This window comes from Megachile rotundata, chromosome 11 (assembly GCF_050947335.1).
Source record: "Megachile rotundata isolate GNS110a chromosome 11, iyMegRotu1, whole genome shotgun sequence".
Classification (NCBI taxonomy): Eukaryota; Metazoa; Arthropoda; class Insecta; order Hymenoptera; family Megachilidae; genus Megachile; species Megachile rotundata.
In genome coordinates this window covers 16495675-16518524 of record NC_134993.1, presented here as the reverse complement: position 1 = coordinate 16518524, position 22850 = coordinate 16495675, and the positions used below count along the sequence as shown (strand labels likewise).

Sequence of the window (22850 nt, the reverse complement as noted above, 5' to 3'; positions counted from 1 at the left end):
TTGATAAAATTGTCATTTTGCATCGTTTAAAATAAATTGTCAATGATATTGATAATACATAAGTAGAAAATGTTATATAATTATGCATTACAGCTTATCTATATGCGGTAAACAAATATTTCTCTTCTCTTATCTATCAAAACAACTAATTTCTTAATTCAAGATTTTTTCATAATCTTTTGAAGTGTTCATGTTCGTCAATGATTATCCCCTGCAAGAGTATGTAACATCTCCAGAGATAAATCGCAGGAAAAAGTGGCGGGTTAGAGATTTGAATGTCAATCAGCGAATGTTTACACTATGTGGCGCGTGGTTTCTAATCGACAACGTGATTTTGTTAGTTTCGTTAGAACTTTGTTATATTTATACATTGGTTTTCCTAATTAATGAGCTTTACAGTTAGGGGTGTGTAGTGCTGTTAACGTCCACACTCAGAATTAAGGAAGTTTCGGTTATCTGATTTTATAAGTTATTGAATGTGTTTCATAGTCTTCATTTACCGATACTTGTATTAACTTATACGAATTTGTTAAAACATGCTTATTTTTAAATGGCCATGCAAGGTTAAAGAATAATTACTTTCGTCATTAATCATGTGTATATTATCCACTATATATTTTTCTTTGTATAAGTGAGTCCTCCTAATAATTCATGCAATAATTATTCACTTTGTTAAGATGAAATGAAGTCATCTATAAACATACCTCTGCAGTTGATACAAAATCTATTAAGTGTCCATGTGCGAACCCATTGAACTATCTCTGTACATAACTCCGTATTTCTTCGATTAAAACTGTATCAACTCTTTCATTCACTATCACACTATTCGAGGAAGAGTATGTAAAAGATTCTTCCAAAAGGAAAAGATTGAAAAAGTTAATGTTCACACAGTTATTACTAGCTTTGGCCATTTTTGCAATACAGCTTTCTTCGTTGTAATTAATTTCCAATATTCTTCCAGTATATCTTGCTAAGCTGAAGACTCATCAGAACTCGAACAAACAAAAGTTCGCAATCTTAAGCCCCGATTACTTCCAACAAGACTTCCTTCGTTGCAGCAGCTTTCCAATAAATTCTTCCCCAGTTTCCTCAGTACTTCATACAAAGCTGAAGACTATTTCTCGCTTTCGCACCAATAATTTGCAATAAAATTTTCAACAGTTCCCAAGCTGAATGCTCCTCCACGTTAGTATCTGAAGACTCCGTATTGCCCCAGTTTTGGACAACTAACCTCTGGCAAACTTCTCTTCATAATCATTGCTCAAACCGGTATCGAGTGAGCGAATTTGCAGCCACGCGTAAAACAGCATCCCCCGCCTCGAACTTGAAGAACCGACGCGTGCACCCTTGGTGCGGACACACTTAATCCGTAGAGGAAAATGTTGGATCGAAAGCGAGGTGTTGCTTATCAGCGGCTTGAGCCTCGTGGACGTTCCTTTATCAGGTGACGACATTTATCGCAGAGCATTGTCTCATCGTTATTCAGTGTACATAGAGCACGAAATCGGCGGACGCGGAACGGCAGTCACGGAATCGGACCGTTGTGACGACAAGTGGACTTTGAGCGGTCAAAGATTGGATCGAGATGGTGGACAAGAGAAGCCCTCCTTCTCCTCGTGCGAGATATATCACCGGCTGGGTCACAGATATATCGTGGTCATCCTGGTGCGAGGATCGTTTCGTCGACGCCACATAGTGAATCGGTGTAAGAGAAAAATGTCGTTCGAGCTTCGTACGCAACCACCTGGGCCGGAAGCCAAGGCCTTGGCCGAGAAGGAGCTCAGAGAAACACCGGAGAACGTGCAGGAGGCACTCGCCGCCCTCAAGAAGTACCTGGAAGGTGACTTCTACGTTATTTTTACAATTTTACCGAAGATTGTTGATGTGATCTCTTTTGACTTCACTCAAAAATCTTCTCGCCACTTTGCTAGTCGATTTTGTCATCTTCCTTCTCGTTAACCTGTTGACCTCTGTGACAATTTTTCAATTCTGCAACTTTATCGTAAAAAGCTGGAAAATACTTCTTAACGCATTGACACACTCTTTTAGTTTTCATTACTTGATTTATAGATGAAACAATTCTTTTTTTATTTGATTGGAAGAGATTTAGGATGAAAGAATTTGCACCCTGTACAAATTGTACATAGAAACGAATAAAAACATAAAATGAAGAGAAGGAGGAAAATTAAGTAAACGGACGCTGTTAATTTGATATCAATCCTTATCGCGTTTTTATTTCGAGCAATAGCAGTATTAATAGCAGAGTTTTATCGCCATTAAGCTTGCGGCTAATTGCATTTCAACGTCACGTTTTCGCACCTGTGACAAGACAGTGTCTGACAGCATTTTTAGATGCATCTCTGATACAAAAAGAGAAATTTTTATTATCTTTAAAAAAATCAATCAGTGTGATTATCTATTGAATTATCATTTTCATTTGTGACTTCATAACAGATGTACGGAATTTTCGATTATATACCTTTGATTATCAATGCAACGCAGAATTTATAATTATTCGAATATATTGTTGCTTCGCTTCGGAGTCAAGGTCCGATTTCTTATCAATCCGGATTTGAGATAGAATCGACTTATCAGTTGGACTTATTCGATTCTTGATCTTGCGGTTACATATGTACAAGTTGTTTACAATGATGTGTGTAGGAGATAGGAAAACTTGGTGAATCCACCAATGGGGTGTTGGTGCACCGATAAAATTATCGAACGAACTGTCATGACCCCGAGTTTACATTCTGCTGCACTTCGAGCTGCTTCAGATCGTGTCAATGCTCGGAAGCTGATGCTTTATCAGACAAAAATGTTATGTAGCGTATTCATGTTATTAAATTATGCATCCATGATATACGAACACATAAATTCCATGCCATATCTGAAAAATTTTATTACATATGCAAAGTGTCAGATTTGTACAGCAGACTCTCCTTATATCACCTTTTTTATGTGGACCTTCAAGTCTAAAAAATTTCCAAATTCTAGGTTTTTATTTCTCTGTTTTTAAAGTACGTATTCTCAACTAAAATTTATGGCAATTTCGTTAAGGAGAATCGCTCATTTTGTTGGCTGACACGCGAGGTTTAGATTTTCCGTGACTGTCGCTCTGTTTGAAACGAAGATCGTACAGTCTGAGAGTTTAATGATAGTCACGATATTTGATTGTAATTCGTTTCCTCGAGAGACAGTCGAAAAAACTTCCTGTTTGGATGATTGTCAGTGCATCAAAAAATATAGTTTCAAATTCTTCGAGGTATGAAATAAGCGCTGTCTTTGTACATCCGCAGTATCGTCATGTTTTTCAGTTTTGCCACTAGAGGCCCTTACTCTTCCATTACATTTCAATCCTTACTCGAATAAATCTTATAAATTCTTCATTATTTTATTGATTATTCAAAGAGCCGATTAGTGAAAATTCCCTTTTAACATATGGAATCTAATTCTGTACCATAATGAACGTATCAAAAATTAACCACGTCTAATTATAAGATTCAACGACCTTACTATTAGTCTCAAATTTTTATTTCGTCACGAAACAATGGCAGGAAATTGACTTAAATTGAATAAATAACGATATAGTTGCTCGAATGACGTTTTCGATTCCAGGTATAACCATGAACATACAAAATTGATGATTTCAATCGATCGCGGTTCATTAGAGCATTAAAGGTTTATGTCTGTTATATATACAATAGATATTATTGTAGGAGGTAAATATGTATCGATAACAATTGATTTGTAAGGTTTATGTATTCTGATCACATATTTATGCGTCACCTTTGTAATCCGATGCTGCATTATTCGATGACTATCGCGTCATGTTTTCGAGTCTCTGACCCTGATCCCATTTTTAGAAGGTAATTTTCGAGAAGAGTAAAAAATCATAAATTTAATTGTCAAATTAATTTCGTTTTGCAGATGACAAGACGATCTATTTCAAAATAGACGACGACTTCCTATTAATTTTCCTTCGACCATGCAAATTTTACGCGAAGAGCGCGTACGAGTTGATGAAGAGAGTCGCCGAGTTCAAAGAGAAGAACGCGTCCCTCTTCGACAACTTGATGCCGGAGGACGAGAAGGTCGCCATTTTGGAGAACAACGTAGTGAACGTGCTGAAAGGAACAGATCACAAGGGTCGAAGGGTGTTGATGGTTAATTGCGGAAAGACCTGGGATCCAGCCAAAGTCAGCGCCGACCAGATACTTCGGTTGCTCTACTTAGTTCACGAACTCGCCATGCAGGAGCCGGAAACTCAGGTAACTTCAGGAACATAAATTGCAGGATTCCCTTTCGAAGAGATGTATTACAAATTGTGATTTCTAGATATATGGAACCGTGGTGGTGATGGATTACGAAGGTTTGTCCATGAAGCAAGTGATGGGTCTCACGCCATCGTTCAACATGAAGCTGCTGACTTTCATACAGGACGCCATGCCTCTGCGTTTGAAAGAGGTTCGTCTGTTTCGCGGTTCTTAATATCTCAACATATTACCAATAATTTCCATAACAATTAACTGCGTTTCCCAAATTAAATTCGATGCGTTGAATTCTGTTACGCAACCTGACCTAGAGAAAAATATATAAAGTGCTGATCAAGTGAAACACCGTTTACAAATTTGATTGTTTGCAGGTTCACATTGTGAAGCAACCGTTCCTCTTCAACATGGTGTGGCAGATGTTCAAGCCGCTCGTGAAGGAAAAGTTGAAGAGTCGCATGTTCTTCCACGGTAGCAAAATGTCGTCTCTTCATCAACATATTCCGCCGAGTCACTTGCCCAAGAATTATGGCGGTAATTTGCCAGAAATCGATTACACTAGCGCCAATTGGTATCCGACTTTGCTCCAACACGAAGACAAAATTAAAGGTAACGAAAATAAACTCTTATGAAGCAATATAAAATATCTTGAAGTAGACAACACTGATATGAATAAGAACGTATACACCTGTTTCTGATCACATATGTATATTTGCAAATATTATGGGTTACGAAACGTATATTTACCGTGATGTAAGCAACGTTGCAAAAATACAGGAAACTTCGAGAAACGTTTGAATATTGTTTCCTTGATTAACAGTGTGATTTATAAACGATTAATTCAGTCGTATAAACGGTTTTTTATTTTTTCAGAATGGAATTCGTACGGATTCCGCAAGAATCAATAAATCAGGACAATCCGGAACACTCAAATTATTCTGCAATTGTCCCATTGTGATCACACGCAGCCTTGTACAAAATACTATTAAGTACTTCACGAATCGTTGTATTCTCTCCTACTCATTCTTGTGATTATTTGTAATACTTTTGTATCATACGTTAATCATTCTGTATCTTATAAATGGTTTTCACAAAAATCGTTTCGCCTCCACTTGCATCGATCACCTCCTCCGTGTTCACCTTTTCACGGATATACTAATTTTGTGCATTAAAATGATTTAGTGACCGTAATATCCGAGTACATTCAATGGCCGTTACGTGTAAAAGGGAAAAATTAGGACAGGTAGAATGTTCGTTGAGCAGCACTGAGCAAATGGAACTAAAATGCGTGAAAGTAGGGAAATAAATGGTAACTTCGGATAAATAGAAAGGAGAAAATATTCCAGTTTTAGATGGATCGTTAGAACGGTAAACGATAAGTTAAAGCTATTATTCGTGTGCAGTGCAGTAATGCGGTCCTAATTAATCTTTTGCCACTTATAATGCATGTAATATTTCAGTTCGCTTTCATGCTTAGTTCTGAAATGTACAAAATTTAAATGTTACAAATTTTCAAAACGTAATGTATAAAATGCGAGGGAAATCTAGAACACTTTGTATATTAAAAAAATTGTACATTCGAGGTGTAGAACAATAGAAGCAGTCGTTAGTCAGTGACTTTCCTAATCGTCAAACTTTCACGCCCTAAAATCCATTTCGTGGACTTTCTCTGCTTTTGTCGTATATGTACATGTCGTAACCATAATCGTGCATGCATCTAAGAAAAATACCGTGAAACGTAACTTCCGGGAATCATGCGATTATTTTGTCGAGAATCTTTCAATTCCATGCAAATTCAAATATCATTACAGAAACATTAGTCTCCGACATTACAAATTTATATTCTATGCTATTATCAATTTAAATTTTTGCATATTTCACTTCATTAATCTACTTTTATATAATCTTGTCAGGTTTCTATCATTTGCATGATTAACAATATTATTTTCTTTATAAGATGCCTGAGGTGTGTTGAACAAGCTAATAACTTTTAAATCTCGAATCAATTATAATTTTAATCTTTACAGATTGTGATTTATCAGTTTCTTTTTGTATTATCTTGTTTAATTAGTAGCTTTTGGGCAATTTATTTTTGCACAGCCTTATTCAATTTACAGGTTTTAGATATTTTAACATGTTCAGAAAAAAAATATGTTACAGTTATATGTATAAATGATTAGTGTATTAATTTATTGTTGTTTATATTTTTTATTATTGTGTTTGGATTTCATTGAAATAAAGCGTTTTTAAGTAGCACGTGGTACACTTGAATTATTTATTTTTCTTTAATTAGAACGAAGGACAGGCATCCGAAAGCAGAATATAACTAAAAAATTATCATTTTTATGATGGAAATGATTAATTAAGAGTTATATAAGGTATTCAGTGGTCCTATTCATCGCATTCGATGAAACAAATATGAATTTCAAGTATCGAACGATTTCTCCGACGATTATAAAGCAGTATTGATCGCCATTAAGAATACGAAATTGGAAGACCGCACATTTTCATTTATTTCTGTTGTATTCTTTATTAGGTGACTGCCTTATAGACTGCTTCGCCATTTTCACTTAACTTATGTTCATTTCATTAATTCCTACTTAAACGTTATTTTTATTAGATTGATTCCGAAATCTAAACTCCGAAGCGAAAGAATAGAATATGTGCTCGATACTTTGATTAAAAGTATTTGAAGTTAATCGTTCACGGAGAAGAGTTTAATTGTATAGAATTATAACGGTGGTGTAATTGAACCGAACATTGAAACAATGACAATGGATAATCCGTGTCCTTCCCACTGGTCACGAGCATCGACAAAGTGGGAGGAACAGGGCACTCGCTTCCCAGCCGATTTCTAGCTTACGAGTCCTGTTACGCGCCAGTTGTCGCCGGCATCTCGGCCACGTTAGACAGGATCCTCTTTTCGATCGTCAACGATTCTCTTTGTTCTTCTTCTTTCTCTCCTAAATGATATCGACATATTATTGTCGCGAGTCTCGTCGTGCGTGCACACCGTGAAAGTCTGCGAACGACTTTCTGTTTTTTCTCTGACTAAGAGAAAGATCTTCAACTCGTTGAAGCGTTAAGGAATTCCTTGGAACAAGTTTCGACTGCTAGAAGCGATAAAAAGGGCGTACGTTCAGGTATGTTGATTAATTTTTCTTTCCGCTTTTGCTTCCTTTGTTATTGTTGTGGATCACTTACTGAGGTCAAGGTTCCGCTAGGGATAATATGGTGGCTTATTTGGAGCACTTTTTTCTTTAATTTTCATATTCTAAGGGTTACCACTTTAGCTTCCAATTACGTGTTAGAATGGTTTAGTAAAACGGTCAGCAGATGATGGTAAGAAACTGCAAGAAATTATGCAGTTCAGTAGATAACAAAGATCATGAAAGTGCATGATTGAAATAATGAAAACAAATGCACTTAACATCGCCATTACAAATTACACAATAAATCATTAAAATTTCACGAAGGTATAACGACTTCAAATTACCGATAAAATCTTGACATTGTCCATTTAGAAACACAAGTTGCTCAACACACTCATAAACGACATTCCTTTGTTGGTGATTATCAGACGTGTTTGACAATGTTCACTAATAACTTCTGGAGCATTAAAAACTATGGCTTGTTAATTTGTCAGATTGAAACTGTAAACCATTGTAGGCGTATTTGACAGAGAACTGATTTAGATTCGGAATATAAATAACTACAGCAGCCAGTGTACTTTGCGATGTTGCACTTTGTTCGCGCAATCGTTGATCAAACAAAAGTAGGGTTTTCAGCTGGGGATATAAGAGACGTATGCTCCATGTTTCATCAGGATCAGATTTATACTTCTGTTGAGATTTTTCTGTTTGTCACGGTAAATATTAGATAACGCGTGCTGTTTGATCACTAATCACTACTCGGGAAGTGGATTTCTCGGATCAAGTGCAAATTGCAGTTTATATTTGGAAAATCGTGCAAATAGCATGTTAGGAGCCTAGGATTGTTTGTATTCTATGTTAAGCGATTCGATGTAAGTGTCGGAGACAAAGTTGACTGTCAAATATTTGCATGACTCGATAAATATCGCAGTGCTCGAATACTTTGGAACTTTAGGATATTTTGGGGCTTCTGACAACTGGGAATATTGGAGATTTGGAAATTTAACGCTTCAAGACGAGGTTTCAAACTAATTTCAAAGCAAATCTTTGTAGCGCAGTACTTAATCCGCAAATGTTGTAGCGAGGTATCAGTGTAGCGTGCGAAACGTGAACACACAAACAACATACAAGCACTGCAAACACCATGCACTGAATCACAAAAGCTCGCAAACACGTAGCACACACACGCAGGATCGAGCAAAGAACACAAGAACAGGCGAGACGTGGACCGGAGATCGTAGTTCCTAGTCAGCTATAGCATCATGTATGTCCAACAGAGACACTTCTTTTCTGGTAAACAGAAGCTCCTTGCCACTGATTCTGGCATGGAGGCCAGACAAGGGAATCAGGGCGATGGCCGGACGATCGCGGAGCTGAGGGAAGTGCCACAATTTGTGGCGGGCAACTTCGTATTGAAGGCCGATTTCGATGACGGCGATGAGATTTTTATTCAGAGGGCAAAGAACGAGCTTCGAGAGACCCCTGAGGTCGTGCAACAGGCTTTGAAGGACATTAGGGAGCTGCTCAAAGGTAATTTATGTTTATTAACCACAATGTTTACGGAATTATTATAACGATGAAATGATTCGCAAGTTTTTTACTTGAAATTTGTGTTGACCCTCGAGAGCATCAAGTACAGAGAGTGCAACTTTCATTTTCTCGACCGGTTTTTACCGTACAAATAAATTCACCAGTTTTATTGCACTCGAATACTTGAAATCGCGACTTGTGGAGTATGAGAGCAATAGGAAAGCTACAGTTTTACAATTTGCATAACTAGTGTACTTATTTGTAACCTGGTTACGATTATATCGAGGTCATTTTCTATATCGTTTACTATTCAATCAATCAGACGCCGATAAAAGTTCCACTCCGCTCTTATCGTGAAATACCTGGTTAGATCTTGCCGATAACGTGCAAATATTTATCAAACTCGATTAGAGAACCTTGATCGTTGCTCCACCGAGTTCGATCGATGATCGATCTTTCTGACAGGTGCAATTACATATAAAAAAAATGATATCTTTTTTTATAACATTTATACGATAAAAATTTACATAGATTTGAAAGACAGTAAAAATATTCTGAATATCTAATTAAAAGGGCAGCATTTCTCTTTGTAGATCAAAAATACTTGGCGAAATATTTTTGTATGCTAATCGCTTGTTTATTACCATTATCGATTATTCTGCAATAAAACAATTTACCACGAGGAAGAGTCTCTTGGAACGAAATTAAATTCCTTGTACTGTCGATCACGTCCTCTGCTCGACAATTCCAGCGTTCCCTTTAATAACTCCTCGTTAATATATAATTTCTAGAAATTACAACGAGTAATTACTTCCTGAAGAACTCTATCAGATTGTTTTCTACGCAGGTGAACCAGAACTGATCGTGCCAGATGACGATGAGTTCTATCAGAAGTTCCTACGTCCCTGCAAATGGTACCCGAAGAGTGCTTTCGAATTGGTGAGCTCGATTCTTCTTTCTTAATTAACGAGTTTAAACTACAAAGAGAGAAGTAACCACGAAGTATAAAAGTGCTTAGGATATGAAAAGAATTTGTACACTGCTCAAAATAGAATACTCTACAATTGGATTTAATGACCTAATTTGTTTTGTCAGTTCTAGAGGTATACTAGGTAATAAAAGTGTTTAAATTTGTTGATAGATGAAAAGGTTCTACCAGTATCGATTGAACAATCCACGTTACTGTAAAGATTTGATGCCAAGTACGGAGAAAAAACCATTCCTCGCAGAACTCGTGATACCGTTGCCAGACCGAACACCAGATGGTTGCAGACTGGTGGTGATATCCGCTGGAAAAAGATGGAACCCAAAGCAAGTTTCTCTCGACGATATATTCCGTGCTACTATGCTATCCTTGGACGCAGCTATAGCCGAACCAAAGACACAGGTAATTTTTTATTATCAATTACACGTGTGTCCAGAAATTTCAATTTGTCTATTTGAAACTCCAGATATCTGGCGTGCACGTAATTCTGGACATGGATGGATTCTCCCTGAGCCAGGTCACATATTTCACACCTAGTTTCGCAGCCAGCGTGGCAGAATGGGTACAAAGATGTTTGCCATGTCGTCTGAAGGGTATTCACGTAGTGAACCAACCGTTCATATTCAACATGGTTTTCGCCATTTTCAAACCATTCCTTATGGTAAGTATTATTTGTAACGGGATCAATAGAATGTAAACTTAATCTACAATATTGTATATAATTTGAAATTAATCTACATATACTTAAAACAATTTTGTAATTCTAATCAATTTATTCAATTTTAAAAGAACTAAACAAGTAATTCGGGCTAATCAATTCATTTAATTAGTATATTTAATCGGAAAGTTTGTGAATATTTTGTAGGAGAAAACACGAAAGAGAATTCACTTCCACGGGACGAATAGGAGTACTCTGATTCCTTATACTGGTACTAAAATATTGCCCAAAGAATTCGGCGGAGATTTCGAGATGCCAAAAGTTCCTCTTGGTCAGGGTATTTGGGATTATTTCTGCTGCTTTGAGAAAGAATTTGAAGGTAATTTCGACGCTTTTTAATAGAACATTTATCTAGAACAGTTCAATGAATCTTGTATAAAGCATTGCAACACGTGAATGCTCTCTCAGAAAAGAACCTTTCAAACACGATTTTCCACATTCGAATCTGGTCTTACCAGAAACGTTTAGCATAATTAGACACCTGGTTTGTGACTGTATGTTGTAAAGCAACATAACATTACCAAGCATGAATCGTGTTGCGCAATAGTGATCGCGTATTTTCTTAGAATGTGTACAGAGTATGTTGACTTCCGGTTCGTCTTCATCAGACTATGTACGCGAAAAAGATGGTCACTTTTTATATCATATCATTTTTCGACATGAACCATGTGTGTATGCGTTTCCGATTACGTGATCAAAAGCAAATATTCACGCCCAAAAACCTTATTACATAAAAGGTCATTCACCTTTAACCCATTCCAGAGAAACAAAAGCTAACGTAAACAATAATGTGTAGTTTAATCTTTATTGTGTTCACTCACGTGTATCTCCATGCATTCGAGCATGCGCAGACATTTACGGTGATATAACCAACTCTAAGCGTATTTCAAATGGAAGTCAATCTTCATTTATATCCTGAAAACAGATATTTTCAAAATTGTAATCGCAATATAATTTTTTCTTTCAGCTTCCAATAAATGTGGATATGTCAAATCTGCGAAACGATAAGGGTGCGAACGAGGCTGTTAGTACTAAGAGAACATGAAAATAATCGAGAAAATTTATATCGTGCCAATGAATGGTGCATTGAAAACGATAAATAAATTATCGTTCCTATCATGCTATGTGCCAATAAATGTAATCAATTGTTTAATTCCACGAATGTGTTCGATCTGTTGAAAATCATAGACGGGGATAAACACATGTGATGTTTATATAAATCGTGACACATGATTTATTCTTTGTAACTTTTATCATAAATAAAAAATATTTTACATGGAACAATCTTCGTACAAAATGTTTAGATACAATCAATGTTGGAATATTTATTAAACAAGTTTTTAATCGTAATCGTAATCGATTGCAGATCAGCATTAAGTACGTGTTTATAACAAATTATAACAAATTCACACCTTTAAACAGAATATTGTTTATTAAAAACACTGAGTTCCTCATTGAATAACATTATAAATATTGTTGCACGTTCAATTGTTAGTAGATATTGGCTGGATAAAAATTATTTAAATAACGATTCAGATAGAGGATACTTTTTTCGTTGTACAAATATTTAGGTAATTTTTATTGACATAATTGAGCTAGATTTATATAGAGAATTCGTCGAGATCTATCTGGATATTTTATCTAGATTGATCCGGACAATTTAGATATTCTTGAATAATTTAGCTGTGTCTAGATAATTCCCCTAACAGACAATGTAACTGTCTCCTTTCCGATAATATACTCGGGACGCGATGCACTAAGCTCACGATTGTTTTTCCCTTTTCATTTTTTTACAAAAATATATATAATTGTAAAGAGTCAACTAAGAGCGCAACAGGGTAGTTGTTTATAAATAAGCAGGCGAGTCGAATGACCGAACTTGGATCAGCACATTGACAAAAGAAACCCACAGCCGATGTTGTTTGTTCGAAAATCGACTCGATATCGATTTTCGATCGCAAGCAAGCTTTTTTTGCTACCCTTCTTCTGAAGGTCGCGTCGAGGGGGATGAACTATTTCTTCTTGTAGCCGTACGAGTTGATCGCTGAAAGGAAATGAAACAATTAATCATATTTCTAAACGCGTGATAACTAGGTTGTCTAATTCCTAAAATCCATCAGCATACCGTCATATTCTTTATCGCACATCAACAGCAACTCCAGCCACTGTGGTCCAGTGACTCTCGGAATCTGCAGAGTTCCTCCATAGCAATCAGGTAGACATTTTGGCGAAATATACTGGTGCAACGATTTGCGATCCGTGCCATGGAAAACGATCTGCAAGCATCAAAACTATTATCTCCTCTTCGCATATATTTTCCATCCATGAATATTTATCGACTCACCCTGCTCTTCAGTTTCTCCCTGAGGAACGGTTTGAACAACGCGAACACCATATTGAACACATATGGTTGATTAACAATATGAATATTCTTTATCCTAAGTGGCATAGCATCCTGCAGCCAGTCGACTATCCTTTTCGCGAATGGCGGATTAAATTGCCACGTCTGCTGAAGGCTCAATCCGTCCATGTCAAAAATAACGATGGCTCCAGCGATCTGCGTGGATGGCTCCAGCATAGCTGCCTCCAGGTACAAGACGCATCCTTTGAACACCTCGTCCAGATTGCACTTGTTGTGCTTCCATTTTTTACCCAACTCGATGATCAAGATCCTGCGTCCATGTTGATCCCGGTTGGGTAACACAGTCAGAATATTTTGTTCGAAAATGTTTCTCTCTCGACTGGGTTTCAAATTATCGTATACATTCGCGTGCTTCACTTTGAAACTGTAGTAATTCTGCACCAACTTCAGCGCTGATTCTGGGTAATACTTGCAGGGCCTCAGAAACCGAATTAGCCAAGCCTCGTTGTCTATCGGGACCTTCAGGTCCTTTTCCGCTGCAAAGTTAGATTAAAGTTAGATTAAAAAGTGTTTGTATGCTGGATGAATGCGTTATGCAGTTGTGACACGGTAGACATATTGTCACAGATGGAATTATGATATTGATTCGGTCTTTTAGAGAGGTACACTAGTGTCAGCAATATTTCTTCATAGAATTTGCAATATATTCAGCGAACAATTACCTTCGAGTAATTCCTTGAATCGAGCCAATGCCTCTTTCTGTAATTCCGGGGTCTCGCGCAGCTCCTTCTTGGCAACTTCCTGCAATTCCGCGCTCGGTGGTCCAAGCTCGAATTCGAGCGTGAAATCGCCGAATTTCAACGATGGAAGTTGCTCCACATCGGTCAACATCGTTTCTGTAAAAACCAAAATTTTTTACGTTAATTCGCGAGGAGGAAATATTACATCGATTTAATTTAAGCCCACTCGAGTCATCGAATGTAATTTTGCATACAATGTGATCGTTTCGGTGATCTTTTCATTAAAGAAACCGTGAACTCGAGTGTCAATTACCATGCTCTTGCGAGTTTCCACAAATCGTATTAACCGTGATATTCATAGAACTATGATATTCTGCAACGTACCAGATTGCTATCTACAACCTAATTTCCGCGTAATAATTTCAGTGTGCCATGCTATTTTTAAAAAGTGTTGAGATTTTCTAAATTAAAAGATTATCGATACAATAATAACCAAGACTAACTTCCAAAGTCCATGATCAGAAGTTTTTAATTTTCCTGTTCTGTCAGCTGTTCTCCGATTCGAAATATCGAAGTTGCAGGAAGAAAAAAAGATATCGATTGGCTCTCTTCCGGACAGTAATCCTCTTCAAGCCATCCAGAGTGGTACTGAGTAATGGAATACCCGATTCGCATAGCATACGCTCGGATCAGCTGAGTAATTGTCCGATAGTGTGATAGAAAAAGTAAGGCTTCGTCACGATTCGTGACTCATTTGTATGTAGTCTCAGTTCATTACCAGAATATACTTCATTGGAATTCGTGTAAATATAAACTTCGGCGTATCTGTATTTTATCACCATGTGTGCGATTTTTATAAACTTGTCGAACGAACAATCGTTTCTTGTCGATTACGTGTCCAATATCGATCGTTCCCATGCACAGTTAATGTTTTCAGATTAATCATGCACGTTTCATTATTTGGCGAGATATTAGCAAAGCACGTTCGTTTTACGTTTAGAGTCACGGTGACGTGAGACAACCGGAAAATGAGAGAGAACCTGCTATCGGTGTCCGCAGTTTATCAGTTTCTATCGCACTCTTCCGATGCACGTGTTACGCTAGCGCTTATAAATAGTAAACGTTTAGTTGGGTTTTGTATTGTAAAATTCCAACATTTATTTTTCCTATTAGCATTGCATTTTATACGTAGCTGGTGACTGGTAGTTTGTTAGTTCAAGTTGGTAGAAAGGTGGAAGCAAATTCGGATAGAATACTTTTGCAATAATTGCAATTAATAATGAGCAATTGGTTAATAACTGATAGCAGGTTAGTAACAAGCAATAGGTAGTGTTTAAAACGAAGCGAGAGTGTCGAGATGCAATAAAGTGAATCTGAATCCCAGTTGAAACATATATTGTCGGTGAGAAAACATGAACGAGTATGAAAACGGCTGGTAAATATTTGTCTAAAAAAGTTTTAACAAATGCCCTGAGTATTTTGCTCTTGTTCGGAGCACGACAAACATATTTTCACTCGAAACGAGCAAGCGTAAACGAGTTTTCGAGCAAATGTTTCATCCATCGTGTCGTATTTTTCGCATGCGGACAAATGTTTGCCCCGTAAACATTTGTATGTAGATCCGTACTAGGCTTAATGAACGAATGATTGTTTTCCGCTAAAAGAATAGAAGCTGAAGATGAATGTAAACGAAACGTGGCACGGTCTTATGGGACCACGTATCATCGCAAGATGGCAGTACTTTCAAAGGCCTCTGAAATGACACCATTCGCACTCACAAAATTCGATCAACAGGTAGCTCTCCTAATTTCTCTTCGACTCAAATATTTTACCACTTTTAATTAATAATTGTTGTCGATCTTCTTCAGCACAAAACCATGCAATTACAGAACATGCTTTCAACGTCGAACCATAACAGCCGGCGACACTTTAAGATGGCCACAGTGACCTTCAACGCAATTGAAATAAACTGCAATGTGAACTTGCTGTTGCGGAGATCAAGGTCAGTTCTCAAAAAGTTGTTTTTAAGTCCGAAGACTATTCGTTTCACTTTTCGCGACACACTCCTTTATCGACGCGGAACGCGTGACGTCGCTTGATCGTCGTTCAAGCAGCAATTGCAGCCGGCATTCTGTTCACAAAACGCTCGTCCGCTTCTGACGGGGTCAGCTTAATCACTGTGCTCGCCGCGTGTAAATTGAATCGAGCTGCTGAATATTGCGCGCGAAAATCCGCTCGATGCGAGTCGAGATGTTCGTGACGCTTCAAGGGATCTCCATTTTATAGCGTGCAGTCGTAAATCTTTTTTTCCTTCTTTGTCCGGTAATTACATACGTGTTCTAACGAACAGGTGGAACGTGCATTCGTGCTGTTCGTTAAATGGGAGGTGCACGTACGACTCTGTCATAAGTATTACTTTTTTACACTGCTAACTAACTATTTCAAGTAATTTGAACCGCACCAAAAAAGTGATATTCTTTTAGAACTTTTTATTTGCGCTGAGTCATTCGAATAAAGTAAAATTAATACAGGAATTTATTCCACTATTACAAAATCCTTATGTAAGAAACGAGAACAATCCACGCAATACACTCTACAATTATACTCCGTAAGAATACAAAAATGAATTAATGATGTACGCAATCAGTAAGGAATATAGTTGCTCTGTCTGGTGATCGCAGACCGGAAGTGAGGTGAATTCACAGTGACATGCAGGTTTTGAGCGCGTTTCATACAGACAGGTCTAAAGTAACAAATTCTGACACCTAACATCGCATCTACCGTAATGTGTTCCGAATAACGGAAGCGAACTATCGATCGGGAAAATCGTGAAGTTAACGCGCAATGGTGAACTTCAAGGGCAACTTTAAACGCGAGTCCCACAAAATTAATATGAAACTACCGGCAAACGCAGACGATTATGAATTGCAAATGAAGCGCAAGATCTTTATATAAGCGTGACGTGGATACTAAATGCAGCGTCGAAAATATTATTTCGTTATGCGTGAAAACAGAAAGTGTTTTTCCCAGTAAATGTAAATCTACGTATTTTTGTGCGATTTAGATTCGTATTTTATTTTTCGTGGATGTAATTCGATGGAAAAAATTTTGTTCACTTCCATCTTTCTTAAAATGTTAAGTGGTTCACAATTAATTGAGCGTATGTCGGTTACACAACAAAATCGTTAAAACCGATCGGGAAAGTGAGGAGAAAAAGGATCAAGGACGCGATCGAATCGGTAATTGCAGATTGACAAACGGGGCAAAGAAATGAAAACGAAAGATATTAAAAACTCGCCAATTGCGTGGACTTTCTATCTTACCGGCTTATTGCGGCACGTTGCAGAACTGAATATAACAATTGCAAGCAAAAACGCACGAGAACCAGCTCGTGAAATTGTCGCTTTTTAAATTTCAAAGATGTACGAAAAATTTGGACGTTTTATGCATTCGCGGCTTTGAATATATCGAAGACATGTGTGCATAAATATTAATGTGTTTTCGCAAAAATTGAAAGTTGTCCTTCAATAAACGATTCATTACAAAATTGCTGACGTTTTAAATAGTATCTGTTAATTTCAGGCACCTACGTTAGTATAAGCTGATTGCCTTTTTCTCGGCGTACGAGCACGTTGCTTGAATATTCGATTGGTAGTTTCGGAGTGACGAAATCGTGATGAGGAAAAGCAGAACTAACTTCCGTTTCTATTATTGTCTTTAGGCGGCTTGGTGAGAAAACGAAACTCGTTTTTATCCAGAAAACGTGTAGAACGATTCAAAGATCTAATACAGAAAATATATTGTTATAAATATAATTCTACACACAAGAGAATAAATTTTCAAAGTTAGAAAATATTCTGATGACACTTCGAAATAAAACTGAAGAAATTTTGAAATCTTGTCTAGACGCGATAAAAGTTAATTAACACGATTCGTAGACGCGATCAAATTTATTGCATATTTAAATAGATTACGAAACTCGAAAAAGGTCGAATTTCGTTGTCTACAACCTCGAGCTACACGAGGCACCGAAAAGGAGGTGACCAGTGTTCGAGGTGAACCTCTTCCACGATCAGGGTCATCCATGCTTCATTTTCTCCTTTTCCTTTTGGGACACGAATCCGTGTCGAAAACGCGTGATTAACGAATGAACGTTTACTTTGGACTTCAAGATTAGAAACCGGGTTATTGACCTGGGCCAATATTGAATTTCCATCATCTCCGTCAATATTGAATCGCTAATCTTCAAATTGAACGTAAATTTATAAATTTGAAACCATAGAGTAATCTTAAGAATTCTCTTTCCCATTGTACGAAAGGACGAATTCAAGGCGCAAGAAGTAATTCGGACTTTAACTCGAAGTTCAGTTATAAATTATGTCCGTAGGAGAGCAGGACATTTATCTTTCACTCCTTTCTTAGTATCACTTTTTATCATGAAGATTTACGAGAAGGTACAAGGATTGCTCCTTGCAGGGTTGTGAAATTTTATCGAGCGATTCCTTCCTTAGGCTCATCGACCCACCGTTACAATTGGCAGTCGACCAAGAAGTTTCGCCTGAGAAAAAAGGGGTGCAACGAGCCGGGCTGGTTACCTTCGCGACCAGTTAGGAGGTCCGTGCACTATTTCAACGTTGAAATAGTATCTGAATCGGTGCCAGGAACGCGGGTTTCTGTGTTTTACGCTCACCGTTCGATCGCCTCTGCGTTAGGTGGCAACACCCAATATTTATGCTTAACGCGTTATGGACCTAAAACCTCGCGTAATAGTAAACAGCCGCAGCCATGAAAGTTATAGTATTATGTTCTACGTTCATATTTTGAAAACTGGGGTTATGGGGATCCGCAGATGTGTACACCTAGGAAGCATAATTATGTAATACCCTGTTACACACCAAAAATATATATTTCGGTGATTAATTACAGGCCGCGTTCAACCGTGAAAAGTGAACCTAATTCCAGAAGTGGTTCAAGCTTCTCATTCGTACAGGGAAATGAAAGGGCAAAAGGGTTTTAAACGAGGCAAAAAGCAGCAGCTTTACAATGAGTAGAGAAAGAAAGCACAGAGGAAATGGAGAATAAAGAGGCGCATAAAGAAAAGAATGGAGAGAAAAGAGACAGAAATGGAAACAAAAGAAGAAACAGAGGCTACATCATGGAGCTTCCACTGCGAATACGAAACAGTTTCATTACGTTGACTTTGATTGAATCTGAGAAAGAGGAACCTAATTCTCAACAATGTCCATTAAATAATGAACAAGGAATTCTCGATCGAAACTGGTGCAGACTGCGAAAGTTTCTTTGTAAACTTGCTAATTAAATCCTATCGATTTCCTGCTTTTACGTCGAGAATATTTAATTTCTGTCTTCATTGACCATTTTTAATTTACAATATTAATTCTGAATTTCTGACTGTAAGGAATAATAGTAGTCTTCTTTAATATCAGATCGACAAGCTTACAAAAGTTTCTGAAGTGCACGTTACACGTTGCAGATATAATCGCAGAGAGAAAACGGCGTCATAGTTTGCGCATTTGATACGGAACGATTGAGTAACGATACAAGTAGGATAACAAGTTTCAAAAAGAAATTTCTCGCTGAAAACTTGAAGCTAATCAGCTCGTTCTCCATCGCGGGAAACTCGTGACCGACCGGTATTGTGTCATTCAATCGTAACACATAGGCTGCGTGCAAGCGTGCCACGGTCGTGGAGAAACTTGGCTGATATGTTTACTTGCAAGATGCTTTGCACGAAACGTGGACACGTGCTATGAACACAAAGAGGAATATGGTCGTGGTTTATAATTGCGGAAAAGGTTTCACAGTTGCAAAGAAAAACTGTTAAGTTGGCAACAATACCTGCATTTCTTTCCATAAAATTATTTATTGAACGATGCAACTTTCTGCATTAAGGAGGATCTGATATGGGAACACCGGTTTTATTATGGATGTACGGAGTGCATAAAATTTTAGCGGAGATCCTACTTCAAGTAAAATGTAGTCTGAAGAAGTTCTACTAAACGGGGTTCAGAATTATGCCAATGATCCTTAAAACAAACTTCAAAGTTTAGCGAAGTTCAATTGACCCAGCCAGAAGATGAACTCTTGTAATACAGGCGTTCAAAGTTTATGGAATTTAATTCAATTACAGTACTAAAGTACACGGTTTAAGAAATTTATCTTCAGAGATAATATTAGAAAAATATTTTCAAATAACATTGACTTTTTTTACTGCTGTTTGCAAGCTTGCAGCAAACATCAAATCTTGAACGGAAAAACAAACTCATTCAAACATTGTACTCTGATTTATTGACTTCTCAATTGCAACGTGGCTTTAAAAACATTTAAACAACTTTAGACTTCAGAATCTGTTGAACGCCAGCACATTTCAACTTAAGAGTTAGATAAGAAATCTCCTAAATAACATCAATTTCTAAATCTCGTACGATCCATTTGACTCGCGGCAAAGTTCACAGCTATAATACAAGAAAAACTGTTTCCAATAGCATCGATCTGCGAAGTTCGTATAACCCGACCGACTTGCAGCAAAGTTCAAAGCTATAACAGAAGAGAAACTCAGTGCGATAACATTAGTCTCGAACGAGCGAATAAAACTCAACTGCACATAGCGAAATTTCGCGTTACGGCGAAAGAAAACCAGTCTGAAACACCACAAATTCTCAAGTTTTCCTGAGACGTGGACCAAACAGTATCCAGAGCACGGTTCGCAGAAAAGTGAATGTATAAGCGTGTTATGAAACGCGTGTAATAGTTTTGAAATGTCAGTCGCACACTGACTTTGTCAGACCATGATTATGCAAATAGTTGTAGATGTTTTTATCTTCCGCATGATACACGATTCGATGATATCGTGATGGATAGATGCTGGCCGTATGCTGCAAATCATAATTTCTAATGATCGATTTCAATTTCCGAGCGACCGCACAAAAAACAGATTTGCATTTAACCTTTTTCTTTTATCGTTTAACATCTTTTTCTACCGTACTATTTTCAGTAAACACGTAAGCATGCTTAGAAATATAGAAACATTTTTAATTTTAATGAAAATCTAAATGGCACACTTAGGAAAGTTTATAAACTTGCAATTAGTTTGACACTAATTATAAAGTGCAAAGTACGTTCACATTCGATGTAAATATTGTCAATGATTATTGACGTTTCTGTTACTCGTAGGATTTCGAAATCTATGTACAATTTTAGAAAATTATATGACTCTTTGACAACCACGTGTTCGTAATTTTGACATTTAACATCTCACGCCATTCTTCGCCCTACCAATTTCACTTTACCTATCATTTTACAACATATTAAATATAGCTCCTAAACATAATTCTATACGTAATATCTCATTAAGTCCTCATAAAAATAACCTAAATTGCAAAAGCCATAGTGTCACAAAATATACCACCATCAAACTGACAATGTGTTATCAATTTAATTATATAGAAATTTATAGAAAGGAAATCGAGAAACACGAAATGTGTAGGTAATTATTTCAACCAGCTACTTTAACACAAATTTCCAATATTAACACATTTGCACACCGCACTTTTACTCACGTTTTATCCACTCCGTCATGGCGGCATTCAAAATATTTTCCGCTTTTCTTTGACCTCGCAATCGTTAAGATCGTCGAAAGACAGCCATGAAACCAGGATTCTGAGCGTGGAGGCGCGTTCCGGTCGAAAAACGCACGAAAATGAGAGGGCCCCGGGCCCTGGGGCCCGTTCTTATACGCGAGGCAATTCGCCTTCAGGGTCGAGGAGACGAATCTTGACGAGTTTTTCCATGTACGCTTGTGACGATGACGCAGGTTAACGCAGAGATCGTTTCTTTTCACTCGTCCATTTCGACGGATGAATTCGAAGAGGTGGGGGATAGGAAATGGAGTGTAGGTCGGGGGAAAATCCATGGATGAAATTTTTGGTGGGGAAATTGTAACTACCTAGTGGAAGTTTTGAAGCAGCTGTTTCGAGTCTGAGAAGTGAAGGTGCATCGTGCAAAATAGTGGGGATGCTGTTCTTTCGTGTTGTTTGACCTGGCGAGTCGATTATGTCATACCCGGATGACTTTTAAATCTACAGATTTTCAAAACTGAACTAGGCAACTTTTTTGTATGCACAAAAATAATAATTTAAAGTATAGGAAATCAGACGAGAGGATAAACTTGACATTCCACGCTCGCTAATTTTTTTTTACGATGCAAACTTTAAATAACATCAAATATAAACGATGACAAATATGTTAAATGATGTCGATGTTGATGGCAGTCATTTTGAATATTCATAATTTGAGATCGTATTTTATTACATAATAAATCATAGGATTGTACAATCTGTATTTTATAACATCAGTTCTATTTATATTCATTATAAATCTTGAGTACGTGTTACTAGGTAGATACGTATCTTTCCAGAATATCGAAAATATATTTTTATCTCGAAAACAATTGATACCCGTATAATGAAACAGTGAACTAGTTCTGTGAAAGGTAATCAAAATGTCTGAAAGTCAAGGTTTCGGGACAAGTGGCCGGAATATTACAGGCTATGTGGGGATAAAATAAAGGAAATAAGGGAAACGTGACTCGCATGCTATCTGAGCTCTACAGTATATTATAAAAAACATAACAATGCTTTTGCAATAATGGACTTACATAATAGTCATTATCTTTAATAACGAATTTCGTTAACGCACTTCTTGGAAGACTTATTATACCATTACACTTTTATTAGAGACATTTCCTTGATCTTTAAGAGCTGTACGCGTGAAAGTGGGGACATTTGAAATGACTTGACTTTGAGGTTAAGTTTCTCCTTAATACCATTAAGGAGATATACCATTATTTTCGTCTTGAATCATTTAACAAGCTCAACAAGTTTCATTCTAATGAATGACGAAGTGTCGACAGTGATCCCTTATTTGTATCAGACACTCGCAGTTCTAATCTATCACTACCGCTACTCGAGTTCACGAAATCAAAATTTTTGGATTCGCGTAAAAATCACACAGCTCATTCACCACCCTCTCGATCACTCCTCGAAAAATCCATAAAACAATTGGTGAAATACACA

At 37.2% G+C, this 22850-nt stretch overlaps 4 protein-coding genes across 8 annotated transcripts in view; 3 read left to right on the top strand and 1 right to left on the bottom strand.

Moving 5' to 3' along the window:
• Positions 1 to 787: 787 nt before the first annotated feature.
• LOC100875767 (retinaldehyde-binding protein 1) lies at positions 788 to 5365 on the top strand. Its single transcript, XM_003707753.3, has 5 exons — positions 788 to 1840; positions 3928 to 4268; positions 4336 to 4464; positions 4643 to 4877; positions 5142 to 5365. Exons 1-5 carry the CDS (start codon positions 1717 to 1719, stop codon positions 5174 to 5176), a joined length of 864 nt encoding a protein of 287 aa, XP_003707801.1. The 5' UTR covers positions 788 to 1716; the 3' UTR covers positions 5177 to 5365.
• Positions 5366 to 7125: 1760 nt separating this feature from the next.
• On the top strand, positions 7126 to 11937 carry LOC100880507 (alpha-tocopherol transfer protein). 4 transcript variants are annotated; one of them, XM_012295769.2, is made up of 7 exons: positions 7126 to 7411; positions 8722 to 8950; positions 9798 to 9889; positions 10092 to 10337; positions 10402 to 10596; positions 10801 to 10972; positions 11621 to 11937. In XM_012295769.2, the coding sequence occupies exons 2-7, from the start codon at positions 8746 to 8748 to the stop codon at positions 11659 to 11661; spliced, it is 951 nt and encodes a 316-aa protein (XP_012151159.1). In that variant the 5' UTR covers positions 7126 to 7411; positions 8722 to 8745; the 3' UTR covers positions 11662 to 11937. The 4 variants fall into 4 exon arrangements, with proteins under 4 accessions (XP_012151159.1, XP_012151158.1, XP_012151156.1 ...); XM_012295768.2 differs by having other exon boundaries at positions 8698 to 8950; XM_012295766.2 differs by having other exon boundaries at positions 8502 to 8950.
• A 129-nt stretch (positions 11938 to 12066) lies between these two features.
• LOC100875656 (alpha-tocopherol transfer protein-like) lies at positions 12067 to 21579 on the bottom strand. Of its 2 annotated transcripts, none has more exons than XM_003707752.3 (5): positions 21336 to 21579; positions 13738 to 13911; positions 12998 to 13551; positions 12779 to 12929; positions 12067 to 12697 (listed from the first exon to the last, which is right to left on the bottom strand). In XM_003707752.3, exons 1-5 carry the CDS (start codon positions 21352 to 21354, stop codon positions 12666 to 12668), a joined length of 930 nt encoding a protein of 309 aa, XP_003707800.2. In that variant the 5' UTR covers positions 21355 to 21579; the 3' UTR covers positions 12067 to 12665. The 2 variants fall into 2 exon arrangements, with proteins under 2 accessions (XP_003707800.2, XP_012151147.1); XM_012295757.2 differs by lacking the exon at positions 21336 to 21579 and adding an exon at positions 14259 to 14439.
• The window catches only part of Ac3 (adenylate cyclase 3), a 32262-nt gene continuing 25068 nt past the window's right edge, over positions 15657 to 22850 (top strand). The window contains exon 1 of the mRNA XM_012295765.2: positions 15657 to 15757. The gene's annotated coding sequence lies outside the window, so the exon portion shown is untranslated. The remainder of the gene's footprint in view (positions 15758 to 22850) is intronic.

Excerpts from the sequence above, each read along its gene's own strand:
- LOC100875767 (XM_003707753.3), top strand. The coding sequence starts at position 1,717 with ATGTCGTTCGAGCTTCGTACGCAACCACCTGGGCCGGAAGCCAAGGCC. Across the intron at positions 4,465-4,642 it reads TGCCTCTGCGTTTGAAAGAG|GTTCACATTGTGAAGCAACC; the intron begins GTTCGTCTGTTT and ends GATTGTTTGCAG. Across the intron at positions 4,878-5,141 it reads ACACGAAGACAAAATTAAAG|AATGGAATTCGTACGGATTC; the intron begins GTAACGAAAATA and ends TTATTTTTTCAG.
- LOC100880507 (XM_012295766.2), top strand. The coding sequence starts at position 8,683 with ATGTATGTCCAACAGAGACACTTCTTTTCTGGTAAACAGAAGCTCCTT. Across the intron at positions 10,338-10,401 it reads TAGCCGAACCAAAGACACAG|ATATCTGGCGTGCACGTAAT; the intron begins GTAATTTTTTAT and ends TTGAAACTCCAG. Across the intron at positions 10,973-11,620 it reads CTTTGAGAAAGAATTTGAAG|CTTCCAATAAATGTGGATAT; the intron begins GTAATTTCGACG and ends TTTTTCTTTCAG.
- LOC100875656 (XM_003707752.3), bottom strand. Across the intron at positions 12,930-12,997 it reads GGGAGAAACTGAAGAGCAGG|ATCGTTTTCCATGGCACGGA; the intron begins GTGAGTCGATAA and ends TGATGCTTGCAG. Across the intron at positions 12,698-12,778 it reads GTGCGATAAAGAATATGACG|CGATCAACTCGTACGGCTAC; the intron begins GTATGCTGATGG and ends ATTTCCTTTCAG.